Source organism: Pseudophryne corroboree, chromosome 11 (assembly GCF_028390025.1).
Source record: "Pseudophryne corroboree isolate aPseCor3 chromosome 11, aPseCor3.hap2, whole genome shotgun sequence".
NCBI lineage: Eukaryota > Metazoa > Chordata > Amphibia > Anura > Myobatrachidae > Pseudophryne > Pseudophryne corroboree.
Genome location: NC_086454.1, coordinates 317,783,395 through 317,802,819, shown reverse-complemented (window position 1 = coordinate 317,802,819; position 19,425 = coordinate 317,783,395). Strand labels below are relative to the sequence as shown.

The 19,425-nt window shown below is 45.4% G+C and overlaps 1 protein-coding gene across 1 annotated transcript in view; it reads right to left on the bottom strand.

Moving 5' to 3' along the window:
- Positions 1-15,534: 15,534 nt before the first annotated feature.
- The window catches only part of SLC7A5 (solute carrier family 7 member 5), a 60,171-nt gene continuing 56,280 nt past the window's right edge, over positions 15,535-19,425 (bottom strand). The window contains exon 10 of the mRNA XM_063945662.1: positions 15,535-18,855. Coding sequence (XP_063801732.1) covers positions 18,800-18,855 — 56 coding nt within the window. The 3' untranslated portion in view covers positions 15,535-18,799. The remainder of the gene's footprint in view (positions 18,856-19,425) is intronic.

The following is a 19,425-nucleotide window of genomic DNA, read 5'->3' as shown; positions in this document are numbered from 1 at the left end:
CAACGTGTAATGAGTCAGGCTGTCTCATTACACTGCTGCTGGCTGTGGGCCCCTTCATAGTGCTGGGCCTCTGCATTGCACTGGCTGCCCTGGCGCAAGTTCCGCTGCTGGTGGTGTGGCAGGGGGGCCTTTTGGAAAGGGGGGCCCGGGGGCACGTATCCCCGGGACCCCCCCCCCCCCTTAATCCGGCTCTGATTACATAGTCAGTATTGTTTGTATTGTTTTTATAAAGGTACAGGGAGTTATAGTTTGTAGACAAAATGGGGGTGTCCATGGTTGGGAATCTCACTCAGTGCATGTCGTGCATGATGTATGTGCACCTGGAGCATCCGGCCCAGTGTGAATACATCTGCGTGGGGTGTGTGCGAACGGTTGCCCTGGAAACCTAGGTAACTGATCTAGAGCAAACTGTTACGTGTCTGAGGAGTATTCACAATCTCGAACTGAGCTTAGACAGAACTGTGAAGGAGTTGCAGGGGGGGGGGCGGTACCGGTAGACGAGGACGAGGACAATCAGGTAGCTAGCTGGGTCACGGTTAGAAGGAAGAAGAAGAGGGGGAGACAGGACATCTCTGATCTGCCAAACCCCAATAAATTCGCCCAACTGGACAAAGATTCTGGGGATAGCAGTGAGGAAATGACGGCACTGGAGGATACTGTTCCCTCTAGCAACCAGAGAAGCGGTCCCTCCAGGACAAAGGGAACAAAAGAAAGTGAGGTACCTTGTCAAATTGTGGTGGTAGGGGATTCTATTATCAGGAAGACAGACAGGGCAATTTGCTACCGGGACCGTGATCGCCGTACAGTCTGTTGTCTCCCGGGTGCTCGGGTACGGCACATTGTGGACCGGGTAGAAAGATTGTTGGGAGGGGCCGGGAACGACCCGGCGGTCTTGGTGCACGTGGGCACCAACGACAAAGTTAGCGGAAGGTGGGATATCCTTAAGAATGATTATAGGGACCTAGGCCAAAAATGAAAGGCAAGGACATCTAATGTAATATTCTCTGAAATATTACCTGTGCCACGCACTAGTCCAAGGAGGCAGAGGGAGATTAGGGAGGTAAATGTGTGGCTCAGGGACTGGTGTAGTAAAGAGGTGTTTGTGTTCTTATAACACTGGGCGGACTTCTCAGCCAGGCACCATCATGTATTGCACCTGAATGAGGAGGGGGCAGCGGTGCTGGGGGAAGGATGGTTAGAAGGTTGGAGGAGATTTTAAACTAGGTGCCTTGGGGGGAGGGATTAGCAAGAATTAGTGGGACAACTAGAGAGCGAAGAATAGGGGGATGGATAAAGTATAATGGGGGTGGAGAGGGAGGAAGGAGAAAAATAGTCAGCAACGGTAATTTAAGGGAAACCCAGGTTCCTAAGGAAACGTTATCTACAACAAAACTTGCGGATCAGGGAATTACTAAACTTAAGTGTATGATTGCAAATGCAAGAAGCCTAACAAGTAAAATGGGGGAATCAGACACAATTGCACTTAATGACCAATATGACATAATAGGCATTACAGAGACATGGTGGGACGATTCTCATGACTGGGCGGCAAACATTGAGGGGTACACCATCTTCAGGAGAGATAGGACTAATAAAAAGGGAGGGGATGTTTGTCTTTATGTTAAACCATTCTTAAAACCATATTTAAAGGAGGTCATTTACGAGGGGACTGGAGATAACGTAGAGTCATTATGGGTTGAGATTTCGAGTGGGGGTAAAGATACAAAAAAACTTTTAATAGGGACATGCTACAAACCGTCAGATATTAGTGTGTCTGACGAATTAAAACTCTTGCAGCAAATCAAAAAAGCTGCAGGAATGGGGGACGTGATTATTGTTGGGAACTTTAATGACCCGAACATAAACTGGAACACCGAAACAGTAAATACAGCTAGGGGTAACAGGTTCTTAAACATACTAAAAGATCATTACTTGTCCCAGGTAATCGAGGAACCAACTAGGCAAAGGGCTATACTGGACCTAGTACTAGCTAATATTGAGGAAATAATAACAAATACTAAAGTGGGGGAGACCCTAGGAAAAAGTGATCACAATATAATCACATTCGATATCAACTTCCAAAAACAACAATATAAGGGTTTAACTAAGACTTTTAACTTTAGGAAAGCTAATTTCATATTGCTGAAACAAGCAATGAAGGGCATCAATTGGGAAATAGTATTTCATGGTAAGAATACTGCTGAACTGTGGGACATTTTTACAACTGCGCTCAATAAGTACACTCATTGGTATATTCCCAAAGTCAACAAAAACAGGAGTAGGATATTCAAACCGATGTGGCTTAATAAGAAGGTCAAGGAACAAATGGATAAAAAAAGGCGTGCTTTCAAAGCATTTAAGCCTGACGGAACGGTGGAATCATTCCAGTTCTACAAGGAACGTAACAAAAAATACAAAACAGCAATCAGAGCAGCTAAAATAGAAAACAAAACAAAAAAATCGCAAAGGAGAGTAAAACAAACCACAAAAAGTTTTTTAAGTATATAAACGGTAAAAGGTTAAAAAGGGAGACTATTGGGCCTTTAAGGGCGAGTTGGATGTCTTGATTAATTATGATAGGGACAAAGCGGATTTATTTAATAAATTCTTTTCATCAGTATTCATGAGAGAGGACAGGTTGAGGAGAGTAGAGCATAACATAAACTATAATAACGACCCATTGCTTGGTACTTGGTTAAACGAGGGAGTAGTCCAGGAGAGACTAAGTAAAATTAAGATAAATAAATCTCCTGGGCCGGATGGACTCCACCCCAGGGTTCTTATGGAACTTAACGTAGAGATATCGAGACCTCTATACTTGATTTTCAGTGAGTCAATTAGATCAGGAATGATACCAAAGGACTGGCGTATAGCAGAGGTAGTCCCAATATCTAAAAAGGGTATTAAAACGCACCCCGGGAACTATAGACCGGTAAGTTTGACATCTATAGCGGGGACAATACTAGAAGGTATATTAAGGGATAGCATACTAAAGTACTTGGATACCTCCAAGTTTATTACTAGGAATCAGCATGGCTTTGTGAAGGACAGGTCATGTCAAACTAATTTAATAAGCTTCTACTAGAAAGTGAGCGATAATATTGATCAGGGTCAAGCAGTGGATGTGATCTTTTTGGACTTCGCTAAGGCCTTTGACAAAGTTCCACATAGGAAACTAATTCTCAAACTAAGAGAGCTTGTGGTAGGAAACACTGTTTGAACTTGGGTGAGTAATTGGCTGTTCAATAGGGAACAGTGATTGGGGATTAATGGGATGTACTCTGAATGGACTTCAGTACTCAGTGGAATACCGCTGGGCTCAGTACTCTGGCCATTGCTGTTTAACATATTCATTAATGACCTTGGAGAGGGACTGGAAAGCACAGTGTCAATTTTCGCAGATGATATTAAACTATGTAAAGTAATTCATACAAGGATGTTGAGTCTCTACAGAATGACCTATCTAGACTTGAGGTCTGGGCGGATAAATGGAGAATGAGGTTCAATATAGACAAATGTAAAGTTATGCACTTTGGGACTAAGAACAATCAAGCAGCGAATAAACTAAATGGGGAAAAATAAGATTTTAAACCATCGGTAAATCTTTTTCTCGTAGTCCGTAGAGGATGCTGGGGACTCCGTAAGGACCATGGGGATAGACGGGCTCCGCAGGGGACATGGGCACTTTAAGAAAGACTTTAGTTCTGGGTGTGCACTGGCTCCTCCCTCTATGTCCCTCCTCCAGACCTCAGTTAGAGAAACTGTGCCCAGAGGAGACGGACAGTACGAGGAAAGGATTTTGTTAATCCAGGGCAAGATTCATACCAGCCACACCAATCACACAGTATAACTTGTGATAAACTACCCAGTTAATAGTATGAATAAACAACATAGCATCAGTACATGACCGATGCAACCATAACATAACCCTTATTGAAGCAATAACTATATACAAGTATTGCAGAAGTAGTCCGCACTTGGGACGGGCGCCCAGCATCCTCGACGGACTACGATAAAAAGATTTACCGGTAGGTTTAAAATCTTATTTTCTCTAACATCCTAGAGGATGCTGGGGACTCCGTAAGGACCATGGGGAATATACCAAAGCTCCCAAACGGGCGGGAGAGTGAGGATGACTCTGCAGCACCGATTGAGCAAACATGAGGTCCTCCTCAGCCAGGGTATCAAACTTATAGAATTATGCAAAAGTGTTTGAACCCGACCAAGTAGCAGCTCGACACAGCTGTAGTGCCGAGACCCCTCGGGCAGCCGCCCAAGAAGAGCCCACTTTCCTAGTGGAATGGGCCTTGACCGATTTCGGTAACGGCAATCCAGCCGTAGAATGCGCTTGCTGAATCGTGTAACAAATCCAGCGAGCAATAGTCTGCTTTGAAGCAGGGGCACCCATCTTGTTGGTTGCATACAGGACAAACAGCGATTCAGTTTTCCTGACTCTAGCCGTCCTGGCCACGTAAATTTTCAAAGCCCTGACCACATCAAGTAACTCGGAATCCTCCAAGTCACGCGTAGCCACAGGCACCACAATAGGTTGGTTCATATGAAAAGATGAGACCACTTTTGGTAGGAATTGAGGACGGGTCCGCAATTCCGCTCTATCCACATGGAACACCAAATATGGGCTTTTATGTGACAAAGCCGCTAATTCAGACACTCGCCTAGCCGAAGCCAAGGCTAACAACATGACCACCTTCCACGTGAGATATTTCAACTCCACCGTTTTAAGTGGTTCAAACCAGTGTGATTTTAGAAAACTTAACACCACGTTAAGGTCCCAAGGTGCCACCGGAGGCACAAAAGGAGGTTGAATATGCAGCACTCCTTTTACAAAAGTCTGAACTTCTGGAAGAGAAGCCAATTCTTTTGAAAGAAAATGGATAAGGCCGAAATTTGGACCTTAATGGAGCCAAATTTTAGGCCCAAATTCACTCCAGTTTGTAGGAAATTAAGGAAATGGCCCAGATGGAATTCTTCCGTAGGAGCATTCCTGGCCTCACACCAAGAAACATATTTTCGCCATATACGGTGATAATGTTTTGACGTTACATCCTTCCTAGCCTTTATCAGTGTAGGGATGACCTCAACCGGAATGCCTTTCTCTGCTAGGATCCGGCGTTCAACCGCCATTCCGTCAAACGCAGCCGCGGTAAGTCTTGGAACAGACAGGGCCCCTGCTGCAATAGGTCCTGTCTTAGAGGAGGAGGCCACGGATCTTCTGTGAGCATTTCCTGCAGATCCGGATACCAGGTCCTCCGTGGCCAATCTGGAACAATGAGGATTGTTCTCACTCCTCCTTGTCTTATTATCCTCAACACCTTGGGTATGAGCGGAAGAGGAGGAAATACATAGACCGACCGGAACACCCACAGTGTCACTAGGGCGTCTACAGCTACTGCCTGAGGGTCTCTTGACCTGGCGCTATACCTCTGTAGCTTTTTGTTGAGACGGGACGCCATCATGTCTATCTGTGGCAGTTCCCACCGACTTGTAATCTGCGCGAAGACTTCCTGATGAAGTCCCCACTCTCCCGGAAGTAGGTCGTGTCTGCTGAGGAAGTCTGCTTCCCAGTTGTACACTCCCGGAATGAACACTGCTGACAGTGCGCTTACGTGATTCTCCGTCCCAGCGAAGAATTCTGGTGGCTTCTGCCATCGCCACTCTGCTCCTTGTGCCGCCTTGGCGGTTTACATGAGACACTGCTGTGACGTTGTCTGACTGGATCAGAACCGGTTGGTCGCGAAGTAAGGTCTCCGCTTGACGTAGGGCGTTGTATATGGCCCTTAGTTCTAGGATGTTGATGTGAAGACAAGTCTCTTGACTTGACCAAAGACCATGGAAATTTCTTCCCTGTGTGACTGCTCCCCAAGCTCGGAGGCTTGCGTCTGTGGTCACCAGGATCCAGCCCTGAATGCCGAATCTGCGGCCCTCGAGAAGGTGAGCACTCTGCAGCCACCACAGGAGTGATACCCTGGCCCTGGGGGACAGGGTGATCAACCGATGAATCTGTAAATGTGACCCGGACCACTTGTCCAGTAGGTCCCATTGGAAAGTCCTCGCATGGAACCTGCCGAATGGAATGGCCTCGTATGATGCCACCATCTTTCCCAGGACACGAGTGCAGTGATGCACTGACACCTGTTTTGGTTTCAATAGGTTCCTGACAAGAGTCATGAGTTCCTGGGCCTTTTCTATCGGGAGATAAACCCTCTTCTGGTCCGTGTCCAGAATCATGCTCAAGAAAGAAAGACGAGTCGTAGGAACCAACTGCGACTTCGGGATATTGAGAATCCAGCCGTGTTGCTGTAACACTTTCAGTGAAAGTGATACGCTGTTCAGCAACTGCTCTCTTCATCTCGCTTTTATGAGGAGATCGTCCAAGTAGGGGATAATTGTGACACCTTGATTGCGCAGGAGCACCATCATTTCCGCCATTACCTTGGTGAAAATTCTCGGGCCGTGGAGAGACCAAACGGCAACGTCTGAAATTGGTAATGACAGTCCTATACCACAAATCTGAGGTACGCCTGATGAGGTGGATAAATGGGAACATGAAGGTATGCATCCTTTATGTCCAGAGACACCATAAAATCCCCCCCTTCCAGGCTTGCGATGACCGCTCTTAGCGATTCCATCTTGAACTTTAACCTTTTCAAGTATAGGTTCAGGGATTTAAAATTTAATATGGGTCTGACCGAACCGTCCGGTTTCGGGACTACAAACATGGTCGAGTAATATCCCTTTCCTTGTTGGAGGAGGGGAACCTTGACCACCACCTGTTGAAGATACAATTTTTGTATTGCATATAACACTATCTCCCTTTCCTGGGGAGAAGCTGGTAGGGCAGATTTGAAAAATCGGCGAGGAGGCACCTCCTCGAATTCCAGCTTGTAACCCTGAGAAACAATTTCTATTGCCCAGGGATCCACCTGGGAGTGAACCCAGATGTGGCTGAAAATCCGAAGACGTGCCCCCACTGGGCCGGACTCCGCCAGTGGAGCCCCAGCGTCATGCGGTGGACTTTGTAGAGGCCGGGGAGGACTTCTGTTCCTGGGAACTAGCTGTGTTGTGCAGTTTTTTCCCTCTGCCCCTACCTCTGGCAAGAAAGGACGCACCTCGCACTTTCTTGTTTCTTTGTGACCGAAAGGACTGCATTTGATAATGCGGTGCTCTCTTATGCTGTGAGGGAATAAAAGGCAAAAAAATTGATTTTCCAGCTGTAGCTGTGGAGACCAGGTCCGAGAGACCTTCCCCAAACAATTCCTCACCCCTATAAGGTAAAACCTCCATATGCCTTTTTGAGTCGGCATCACCTGTCCATTGCCGTGTCCATAGGACTCTTCTGGCAGAAATCGACATAGCGTTTATTTTAGAACCCAGTAGACTAATGTCTCCTTGAGCATCTCTCATATAAAGGACTGCATCTTTTATATGCCCCAGGGTCAATAAAATAGTATCCTTATCTAGGGTATCCATCTCCTCAGATAAGGTATCCGTCCATGCTGCTACAGCACTACACACCCAGGCTGACGCAATTGCCGGTCTGAGTAAGGTACCCGAATGCGTATAAATGGACTTCAGGGTAATCTCCTGCTTGCGGTCAGCAGAATCTTTGAGGGTAGCCGTATCCTGGGACGGAAGGGCTACCTTCTTGGACAAGCGTGTTAATGCTTTGTCCACCCTAGGGGAGGATTCCCATCGTAACCTATCCGTTGACGGGAAAGGATACGCCATAAGAATCCTTTTGGAAATCTGCAGTCTTTTATCTGGAGATTCCCAAGCTTTTTCACATAACTCGTTCAGCTCGTATGAGGGGGGAAAGGTTACCTCAGGCTTCTTTCCCTTGTACATATGTACCCTCTTGTCAGGGACAGGGGGTTCCTCTGTGATGTGCAAAACATCTTTTATTGCCATAATCATATATCGAATGGATTTTGCCAATTTTGGCTGTAACTTTGCATCATCGTAATCGACACTGGAGTCAGAATCCGTGTCGGTATCTGTGTCAACAATTTGGGATAGTGGGCGCTTATGAGACCCTGGCGGTCCCTGCGACATAGGATCAGGCATGGGTTGAGACGACTGTCCCAAAGCTTCAGCCTTGTCTAATCTTTTGTGTAATGAGTTTACACTAGCATTTAAAACATTCCACATATCCATCCAGTCAGGTGTCGGCGCTGTCGGCGGAGACACCACATTCATTTGCTCCCGCTCCTCTCTAACATAGCCTTCTTCCTCAGACATGTCGACACACGCGTACCGACACACCACACACAGGGAATGCTCTTTCTGAAGACAGTTCCCCCACAAGGCCCTTTGGAGAGACAGAGAGAGAGTATGCCAGCACACACCCCAGCGCTATATAACCTAGGAATAACACAGTAACTTAATGTTTGCCCAGTAGCGCTGCTGTATGTAATTTTGCGCCGAATTGTCTACCGTGGTATAAGCAGGGGAGAGTCCGGGGAGCTTCCTCTCAGCGGTGCTGTGGAGAAAAAATGGCGCTGGTGAGTGCTGAGGGAGAAGCCCCGCCCCCTCGGCGGCGGGCTTCTGTCCCGCTTAAAATGTAAAATTGGCGGGGCTCATACATATATACAGTGCCCAGCTGTATATATGTTATATTTATGCCAAAAAGAGGTTTATATTGCTGCCTAGGGCGCCCCCCCTGCACCCTGCACCCTTACAGTGACCGGAGTATGTGAGGTGTATGGGAGCAATGGCGCACAGCTGCAGTGCTGTGCGTTATCTCAGTGAAGATCATGAAGTCTTCTGCCGCCTCTGAAGTCTTCTTTTCTTCTCATACTCACCGGGCTTCTATCTTCCAGCTCTGCGAGGGGGACGGCGGCGCGGCTCTGGGACGGATGGTGAGGGTGAGATCCTGCGTACCAATCCCTCTGGAGCTAATGGTGTCCAGTAGCCTAAGAAGCAGGACCTTGCAACTCAGAGAGTAGGGCTGCTTCTCTCCCCTCAGTCCCTCGATGCAGGAAGTCTGTTGCCAGCAGTGCTCCCTGAAAATAAAAAACCTAACAAAATACTTTCTGTCAGAAAGCTCAGGAGAGCTCCTGAAAAGCACCCAGTCTCCACTGGGCACAGTATCAAACTGAGGTCTGGAGGAGGGGCATAGAGGGAGGAGCCAGTGCACACCCAGAACTAAAGTCTTTCTTAAAGTGCCCATGTCTCCTGCGGAGCCCGTCTATCCCCATGGTCCTTACAAAGTCCCCAGCATCCTCTAGGACGTTAGAGAAACGTAGGGATAACGGTAGTTGAAAAAGATTTGGGAGAGCTCATCGATAATAAACTTGGTAGCAATACGCAATGTCAAAATGCAGCAACAAAAGTTAATAAGGTGTTAGCATGCATAAAGCGGGGTATGGAGACAAGGGATGAGAGTGTAATCCTGCCACTGTATAAATCATTGGTGCGGCCACACCTGGAATATTGTGTGCAGTTTTGGGCACCTCACTATAAAAAAAAGATATCTTGGAACTCGAAAGGGTTCAGAGGCTGAGAGGGGACATTATTAATATGTATAAATACATTAACGGACAATACAAGGATTTATCAAATGATTTGTTTATCAAAAAAACACTACATAGGACACGAGGACACCCCCTGAGGTTAGAAGAAAAAAAATCCATACTCAACGGAGAAAAGGGTTCTTCACAGTAAGAGCAGTAAGGATTTGGAATTCTCTGCCAGACGAGGTAGTAATGGTGGACTCAATCAATACATTTAAAAATGGATTAGATAAATTCCTAGCGGAAAAAAATATCCAGGGATACAGCATTTAATTAATATAGAAATGATAATACAGGTTGAACTCGATGGACATTTGTCTTTTTTCAACCTCAACAACTATCTAACACAGGTGATGGCAATCATAAATTAAAAGGAATGTCCAGGAGCAGAGCATTCTGTCCCTCCTGGAGAGGGTCATGTTGGGAGGTATGCCAAAGTATACCCCTTTCAGACTGCCAGCAATAACCCAGATTAATGCATGTGATCCTGGGTTGTGGTGCTGTCTGAAAGGGCCCACTTGAAATAACCTGGGTCGAGCGACCCGGTATCTAAACTCGGGTAGCGAGCAGAGTTAAGCACAGATTCAATACGGCTCGCGGTGCAGTGTGAACGGGTAAGCCAGGACAATGCTACCCGTTCACTGTGTAGGAAGAGGCGGCGCTTGGAAATCATCTCATATCCAAATGCCACCCCGGGACGCATCAGTGGTGACGTCACCAACCCGCCAATAAGCTGGGTCAGGCTGTCAGCCTGAAAGGGTCCTCAGCCGGGTCGCACCCATAAAGCACCTGTGTACAAATCCCAGGGTGTGACCCGGCTATGTGGGCATAAAGGGGTATTAGTTTACTATAGAACATTACTCTGAATACCCGTGCTTCGCTATGGAATTTAAAGAATAATGTCAGACCGCACCAATGGATTTCCCCGGATTGATGCTGTCAAAATGCTGGTGCTGAGGAGAATAATCCACCTCCTCCTCTGCCCCGTCCCGCCTCTGATGCTGCCCTGCTCAGTGCTGTATATACTGGGATGACAGGCCAAGATCCGCCCGCTCTATGTTAAATATGTTAGGTTTGCAGGCTGACTCTATATCAGAAGGCCCTAGGTCTCCTTGCCTAGTTTCAAAACTAAAGTATGCCTCTGCCCCCACCCGTAGGTGCATCTGCTCCTACCCGTAGGTGCCTCTGCCCCTACCAATGTGTGCCTCTATCCTTACCTGTGGGTGCCTCTGCCCCTACCCTTATGTGCCTCTACCCCTACACGTGGGTGCCTCTGCCACTACCCATGTGTAAATTGCTCCAGGCATTCGAGTTATGCTGAAAACTATGGATTTTTAAAAGTCACCCCCTTCCCTACAGGTGCTAGGGGTGTCTTACCCCCACAGTATTTTTTTCCAGATTGTAAATCGTATGTGTACCAAGTTTGGAGTAAATTGCTCCATGCATTCCAAAGTTAGGCTGGAACATACACATAGGTCCATTTTTATATAGATAGATAAACATGCATTTATTCTTGTTTTTTTTTTTTTAATATTATTTATTTTAGCAATTGTTCGCATTATTATGATGTAAATTTTTTGGAGGATGATCGGCTAATATTGACATTACCCAGTATTATTTTATGGCTAATATGCTGCATACAGAGCACTTCTTGCTGACCATTGCGGCGCATCATTACTTTTTGCTGATTGGTATAAATGTCCCACTGTTGTGCGTCCTGTAGTAGTAGACGGTTTCACGGTTTATGGAGAAATGAGAAAGTCGCTACCCTGGAAACGGGCTCAGGTTAGCGAATCCTTTTTATGTCCACCTGTGGCGCATTCTGCTGCGGCTGCCGGATGGTAAAATCAAGATTGTATGGAGATTACAATTCTGTATAATCATGGAATGGATTTAAAGCCTCCTCACCGACAACAAGTAGCACACCCTACACAATCTGCCCTGACAGGGCCTCATTTAATGAAGAGACAGCATGTAATATTCCCTTGTAATAAGGTTATTCTCTCTCCAGCGTCCGATGAGCCATTCTCAGTAATCTGACTGTCCTCAGCCTTGAGCGTAAGACATGTGGAGCAGCACTGGGTGTGAAACGTTCTCAGACTGGCACCATGAAATCGTATGGGCAGCATCCGGTCTAACTGGAAATAGCATTGTTGACAGATAATGATTACATAGTGTTCTACCCTAAGGCAAAACATCCATGACAACTGACGAGTAGAATGTAGAACTCTGTAAGGCGTCAGCCTCTATTGCCATCATTTACAGGTCAGCAGCTGCCATTTTCCTACATATATGCAGGGAATGCACATTTTTAGTTGGCTATGTCATAGAAATGCACCTAAAAAACATTGGGGTGGATTCTGAGCTGGGGGCAAATAAAAAAACATAAGCAAGTAACTTTGCGTCTGGACAAACCGTGCAGCAATGCAAGGGGTGCAAATATGTTTAAGATTTTGCATGCAGGGTAAATACTGGCTGCTGTTGCATGTAGCCCACAAATACCGGACAGCTTTATTATTTCACTGCAGTGCAATTCAGATCTGAGATTGGACACGTCCTCCCAACTCTATCTCTCTCTGCACATTTTACATCAGCCCCACCTGCAGTGCAGCATGGTGTTACTAGGCGTAGTTTCCGGCTTGCTTAGCTACTCAGAGTCAGCTCCAGTTCTGTGCAGACATTGGGGGTCATTCCGAGTTGTTCGCTCGTTATATTTTTCTCGCAACGGAGCGATTAGTCGCTAATGCGCATGCGCAATGTCCGCAGTGCGACTGCGCCAAAAATTTGCTATGCAGGTAGGTATTTTACTCACGGCATTACAAGGTTTTTTCTTTGTTCTGGTGATCGTAATGTGATTGACAGGAAGTGGGTGTTTCTGGGCGGAAACTTGCCGTTTTATGGGTGTGTGCGAAAAAACACTACCGTTTCTGGGAAAAACGCGGGAGTGGCTGGAGAAACGGAGGAGTGTCTGGGCGGACGCTGGGTGTGTTTGTGACGTCAAACCAGGAACGAAACTGACTGAACTGATTGCAGTTGCCGAGTAAGTGTGGAGCTACTCAGAAACTGCTAAGAACTGTCTATTCGCAATTGTGCTAATCTTTCGTTCGCAATTTTGATAAGCTAAGATTCACTCCCAGTAGGCGGCGGCTTAGTGTGTGCAATGCTGCTAAAAGCAGCTTGCGAGCGAACAACTCGGAATGAGGGCCATTGAGCTTAGAATAAAATGCATCTGACAGCCTCATCATAAATGCCTGGAGATCTTTTTCAGGTTCACATTAGCGCAGTGATCTAGAATAAATGTATATTTATAATGCAGAAACAGACCTCTATACATAACATACATCTATTTTATACAGCGGAAAAACCTTGGTAGTGGTACCCCACCGGTGAAAACCAGCACTCTCTTCTCTGCAGTAAAACACAGGATAAGCCAGTGCATCACAAGGTCAGCAGGGGTGTCCTGTGCAGAACGGTTCCGGTATGAATGGTCGATAAAGTTAAGGTCGACACTCATTAGGTCGACCACTATTGGTCGACATTGATTAATGGTGGACACCTGAAAATGGTTGACACATGAAAGGTCGACACATGAAAAGGTCGACATGAGTTTTTTTAAACTTTTTTTGCTGTAGTTTTCTGCGGAATGTGACGGGGAACCCCAATTAGTGCACCGTGTTCGCTCGCCATGCTTCGGGCAAGGTGCCTCGCTCTGCTACCACTGCGCTCGACACAGGTTACCGTTCCCACTCGTAGTCCACTTGGATCGTAAAGTATGAAAAAGTTCCAAAAAAGAAATTTTTTTTTTGAAAAACTCATGTCAACCTTTTCATGTGTCGACCATTTTCATGTGTCAAACATTAGTCCATGACGACCAATAGTGGTCGACCCGAGTGTCGACCTTAACATTGTCGACCATCTGACCGGATACCGTGCAGAACATCTAGCTGGATGGTTTATACTCAGCTTCAAGAATGATCTTAGCCTGACAATCATTGCCTTACAGGGAACGCACAGAATACTATAACCCTAGCCCAGGAACTGTGGGATGAGATATGTAAATCAGGCTTCTACATTTTAACGGTTGATTGCAGACACTACACCTGTCTTTTCAGCACAGAGTCAGCTATAATGTACATGAATAAGATGGACCAAGGTGATAATAACTGACAGGTTCTGGTACCTAAAGGGCACTGGCTGTTCTTGCATCAGTCTACTGTACAGAACGTCTGAAGCCAATAGTATAAAGAAGCAGTTCTTGCAAAAGCAATCCACGGACCATTTAACGTGGCCAGCAATGTGTCAGGGTTCCTTCTGTGCCTGACGGGGACCTGTTAGTATGTTGGTGAAATTACCCACACACCAAAGGTGGCAGCAGTCACCTTCCAACAGACAACCGATTGTAATCCAGTCATCAGATATTGTGCTCGTTTGAAAGCATTGGGGCAGTAAACATTGGGGCAGTTTCCTATAACTGCAGCTAGTGTCCCATAACTGCAGCTAGTGTCCCCTAACTGCAGCTAGTGTCCCATAACTACTGCAGCTAGTGTCCCCTAACTGTAGCTAGTGTCCCATAACTGTAGCTAGTGTCCCATAACTGCTGCAGCTAGTGTCCCATAACTGCTGCAGCTAGTGTCCCATAACTGCTGCAGCTAGTGTCCCATAACTGCTGCAGCTAGTGTCCCATAACTGCTGCAGCTAGTGTCCCATAACTGCTGCAGCTAGTGTCCCATAACTGCTGCAGCTAGTGTCCCATAACTGCTGCAGCTAGTGTCCCATAACTGCTGCAGCTAGTGTCCCATAACTGCAGCTAGTGTCCCATAACTACTGCAGCTAGTGTCCCATAACTACTGCAGCTAGTGTCCCATAACTACTGCAGCAAGTGTCCCATAACTGCTGCAGCTAGTGTCCCATAACTGCTGCAGCTAGTGTCCCATAACTGCTGCAGCTAGTGTCCCATAACTGCTGCAGCTAGTGTCCCATAACTGCTGCAGCTAGTGTCCCATAACTGCTGCAGCTAGTGTCCCATAACTGCTGCAGCTAGTGTCCCATAACTGCTGCAGCTAGTGTCCCATAACTGCTGCAGCTAGTGTCCCATAACTGCTGCAGCTAGTGTCCCATAACTGCAGCTAGTGTCCCATAACTGCAGCTAGTGTCCCATAACTACTGCAGCTAGTGTCCCATAACTGTAGCTAGTGTCCCATAACTACCGCAGCTAGTGTCCTATAACTGCAGCTAGTGTCCTATAACTGCAGCTAGTGTCCCATAACTGCAGCTTGCATGAACACAACTGTTTTCATTAGTTGTGCGGCAAAGTGAATAACTGGCCATATGGGTCTGGCAGAGAACACTGTGGGAGTAGCTGTGTGAGACAGGCAGGAAAGAAGTACATGGACCAACAGGGGGATCATCTGGTCACCGCCACAGGACAAATGACATTCTATTGGCTGCTTACAGACAATGCAGAGACAGAGGAGTGTGGGTCATAGAATTTGAAACATAAAATTTGACAGCAGTTGAGAACCACTTGGCCCATCTAGCCTGCCCTAAATACATGTACACGCAGACACTTACACACTAGGGTTCATTTTTTGTTGAGAGTCAATTAACCTACCAGTATATTTTTGGATTGTGGGAGGAAATCGGAGCACCCGTAAGTAACCCACGCAAGTACGGGGAGGATATACAAACTCCACACAGTTAGGGTCACGGTGGGAATCAAACCCATGACCTCAGTGCTGTGAGGCAGTAATGCTATTAAGCCATCTGTGCACTCTAAGTGTAGCTTTCACTGTGCCTATTACAGGATTTGTGGTCGCCCTAGAACTCCCAGAGCTGTGAGTACCACCGTTATAGATTTTGTACCTGCCCTGGGAGTACCACTGTACACATGCCAGGATGGAGCAATAGAGGTCAATACAATAAAATACACATTTATGGGTGTGAAATAGTCTCTAACGTGTGAATATTACACATTCCCACACAAAATCCAGGCAACATATGGTTTTGTTTTAGTGGTCAACTTTATTTAGGGAATAAGAAACAAAAACTTAAAAAGCACAGAAAATCCAATACTATGTAACACTACATCCAACTAGAATACTGCAAAGGCCTAACAAATACTTTTGCAACTCTAATCAAATCATTATTAATACCGTTTCCTCTAGGTAGTACAAATAGTAATTACCAGCCTTTCTCTGGTTAACATCACAATTATAAAACAGAATGACTGCAGGGAGGTTTTTACTCGGGGGCGTTGATAGATTAAAGTGAACGTATCTGTTTCCAGCGATCTGAGTTGTGATATAGATTTGTCTTATCTGCAAGTTCCTAATGATCGCACTGTAACATATTAGAGAGATTTGCTCTAATGATTTCTCATCTGTCATTATAAAATGAGAGCTCCAGCTTTTCAATAACATCCCCCAATTAATAACGAAGATGATGCGAAACACAAATGCTACCCCATATTCCGCTGCCTTCTGGTGTAAATAAAGTATGTATTACAGTGGTTTTATGTCTACCTGCGTGCAGGAGAATCTATCCCTACCGCTGCAAAGTGGCCTCCACAAACTTTCTGTCCAGCGTTTGCTTAGCCTCAGTTTCGATGCTGCCTGCAGCATTCCGTATTGTTGCCGCTCAGTAAAAATATAATAGGAGTGTTTACTAGGTACGCCATACACTATACTGCAGGAAAGTTCTGAGCAAGTGCTTCTGGAGTGCATAGAGGAAGGGCGCATGAAATTTTAACCACAGTTGATTTTCCGCGATCGGGTGTATAAGCAAATTAACTAATAGCGGCAATGTGGAGAGGAGCTCCCCTTTAAATTGGACATTTAAACTGTAAAAATGTTCTCTCAGAACATTTTTTCATTGTTCACCTTCTTTTGAGAAGACTGTCATAAAAGGTTCATTCAATTTTTTGCAGATTCGGGGACAGAAAAGCTGCGCTCTTTATAGCAACATAAAATGAAAAAAGCAAGAAGAATTGCACGATAAAAAGAAGCATCTGTAAAAACCTACGTGAGGAGTGATCATCCACCGTGGGAACAGTAAAAGGTCCAATGGCTATGAAAGAGCCATTACAGAGGACCTGCCACCTACACACACTGAGAAAGACATCTTCAGGGTGTAATATTTGACCCGTCAATCACCAGGAAGTATTGATAGCGAGACATGAAACAGCAGCTTCCACCGTCTAGCCCAAAACTTTAAATGTACAGTACCAAAATAAAAGATAACAAATCCCACCCCCCACCCCCCAATCTCAGGTGCCCCTACATTGAAGAAAATAGACCTTGTGATATGCAGTTCAAAGAACACAGACAAATGCTGTATTTTGGTGGATCATGTAAAGGCAATATGGCAGAACGCAGTGGTTTCTTGGATTCCGATTGGCTGTTTGCAATTAGCTAAGTGTATTGGAAATACAAAATAATGTGGTAACATGGCAAGTGCTATTCCAGCCTCACTGGCAATGTGGCATGTATAGTTCAGTCTCCGATTAGTCACTGGCTGAGCCAATCAAAGTAGTGTTTATGTCCAGCCCGTTCAGAATCCGCAAACTGCTGGTTCCAGCGCTGACAAACTGAGACGGGGAGTGCGCACAGCATGAAATCAATGGAAATGGGCCGGTTATCAATGCATTGAAGGCATAGGTCACTGTTTAGGCCAGTGTTGCCCCAAACTAGTTCTCACTCACCCTCAACAGCCCATGTTTTCAGGATTGGCTGGGACCTGATGTGGGAAACACTAATTAGGGCTTTGCCTTTGGACAGAGAAACATTTGAATTGACAAAAACAAGTAAAGGGTAAGAAAAACTACCTTAATAAATACATTTAATTAGGTTATTTTTGTTTAGTAAATTAATTAATAAAAAGTTCTACTGGTCAATCAGTCTGCTGTCCATTACCATCTATCCAAAACCAAACAGCGACATCTTCGTAAAACAACCACAGTTATAACTTCTACAACCACAGTTAAAAGCAATCCTTTATCCAACGGCAGCGAGTGTAAGTTCAAGTTATACACGTCTAGCGTCTCATATACTAGGACCATTATTGGCGGGATATACCCCTCATGTAATGACGCTCAGCCTAACAGGGCGGCTATATCTGCGCCGACTTCTTTATAAGAAGTGTTACAAGTCATAGAACTGGATTCTTCAACTCAACAGTGCCGCTGGCAGATTTAAGACTACAAACATTTCTAGAAATAAATAAAATAAAAAATAGATTTAAGTACATAAGTAATATTAAATTAGTACAGTAGCAAAAAGATGTAACAGAGCATCAAAACACAATCTAAACATTCTGTGACTGCATATACTGCATCATAGGGGACATTACAGAATGCAGATGTGCTGTAATATCGAATTAAACATTACTGACGGAGTATAATAATCCGGTCCGTTTATGCAATTGCATCACAGAGATGACAAGAGGGGGGGGGGGGGGGAAACACGGGAAAAATTACTGCTGCATTTCCTGCCTAGATCATATACTGAAAATATGGATCATCCAAACACGAAACAACAGGTTGAAAAAAAAGGAATTTAAAATATGCAATAGTCCGATTTTTATAAAACCAGCTATGCCAGAGCCTAAGTGCTATGTTAGCGAGAGTTTTTTTTTCTTCATCGACCTTAGAACAAAATGTAAAACTTTTGCAAACAAGGATAAACTTTGTGTCAGTGAAGAGGTGTACAGGGGGTAAAGCCTATCCGTCTTGTATATATGGGTAGGTAATGGGCACGTTTAGTACTAAAAAAACATCAGATCTGTTCCTTTCAGTAAAGGAAATCTTGACTTCCAGTTGCAAAAGTGTCTTGGTCAGTCTTGGAAAGGTTCATTGGCTTATAGGTCTGTGTAACTGTGGGTCAGACGTACTGCAACGGTCACAAGAGATCCACGGAGAAGCATCTGAGAACTCTTGTCTTCGTTCCACTAAAGATATAAGGGATTAGGGAGAGCCGCAGTTCACGCAGACTTCTGTGGCTTCTTCTGTAAACTGAGGTAACTAAATTCAGAGTTTTACCAAAAACAAGACAAAAAAAAACCCAAACCAGCCACCATAGAGTGTGACGAGCCCACTTATAGGCCAGGTGTGGACTCTTGGGCAACTGGTGTCTGTTGGTTGGAAAGAGTGCCTCCAGCACTGCTGAAGCCTGTGCTCCAACAACGGTCTGGATGATGCATCTGAAAGGAACACTTAATATTTATTACGGCTGTCATTGTGCGTAGTCGGAGTGACAGGGCCTTGCTGCATCTTAGGATTCCTGAGGAACGACCTCCATTGCCTTCTGGAGCAGAGCAGTTGTGGAATCTACATGGAGGCAAGAAGACACGGAACCATTAGTCTTGGTGAAGAGGGAAGAAATGGACAGGATGTGGGTACAGCAGAGTTAGGTAACATGTCCCTTTCTAGCCATTCAGGACTACTAGTCCCAGCAGGCACCGGTGGCTACTTCAGTGATGCCAGGAGAGCTGTGACAGAGGATATTGCTACAGATATTGCAGCAGCAGATGTGAAAATGCAAAGTGAAATGTTTTCTCGCCATTTAATGCTCATTATATTGAGGACAAGAGAAACAGAGTTGGCTTTATAGAGCCTGCAAATAATTTGCATCCATTTAACTACTGACTCCTCCATGTAATTTACACGCCCTTCGTTGGCAGTCTATACAGTAGTGAAAGCTGTGTGGTGTAACAAACCGACAAAACAAAGAACATTATGGCCCTCATTCCGAGTTGTTCGCTCGGTATTTTTCATCGCATCGCAGTGAAAATCCGCTTAGTACGCATGCGCAATGTTCGCACTGCGACTGCGCCAAGTAACTTTACTATGATGAAAGTATTTTTACTCACGGCTTTTTCTTCGCTCCGGCGATCGTAA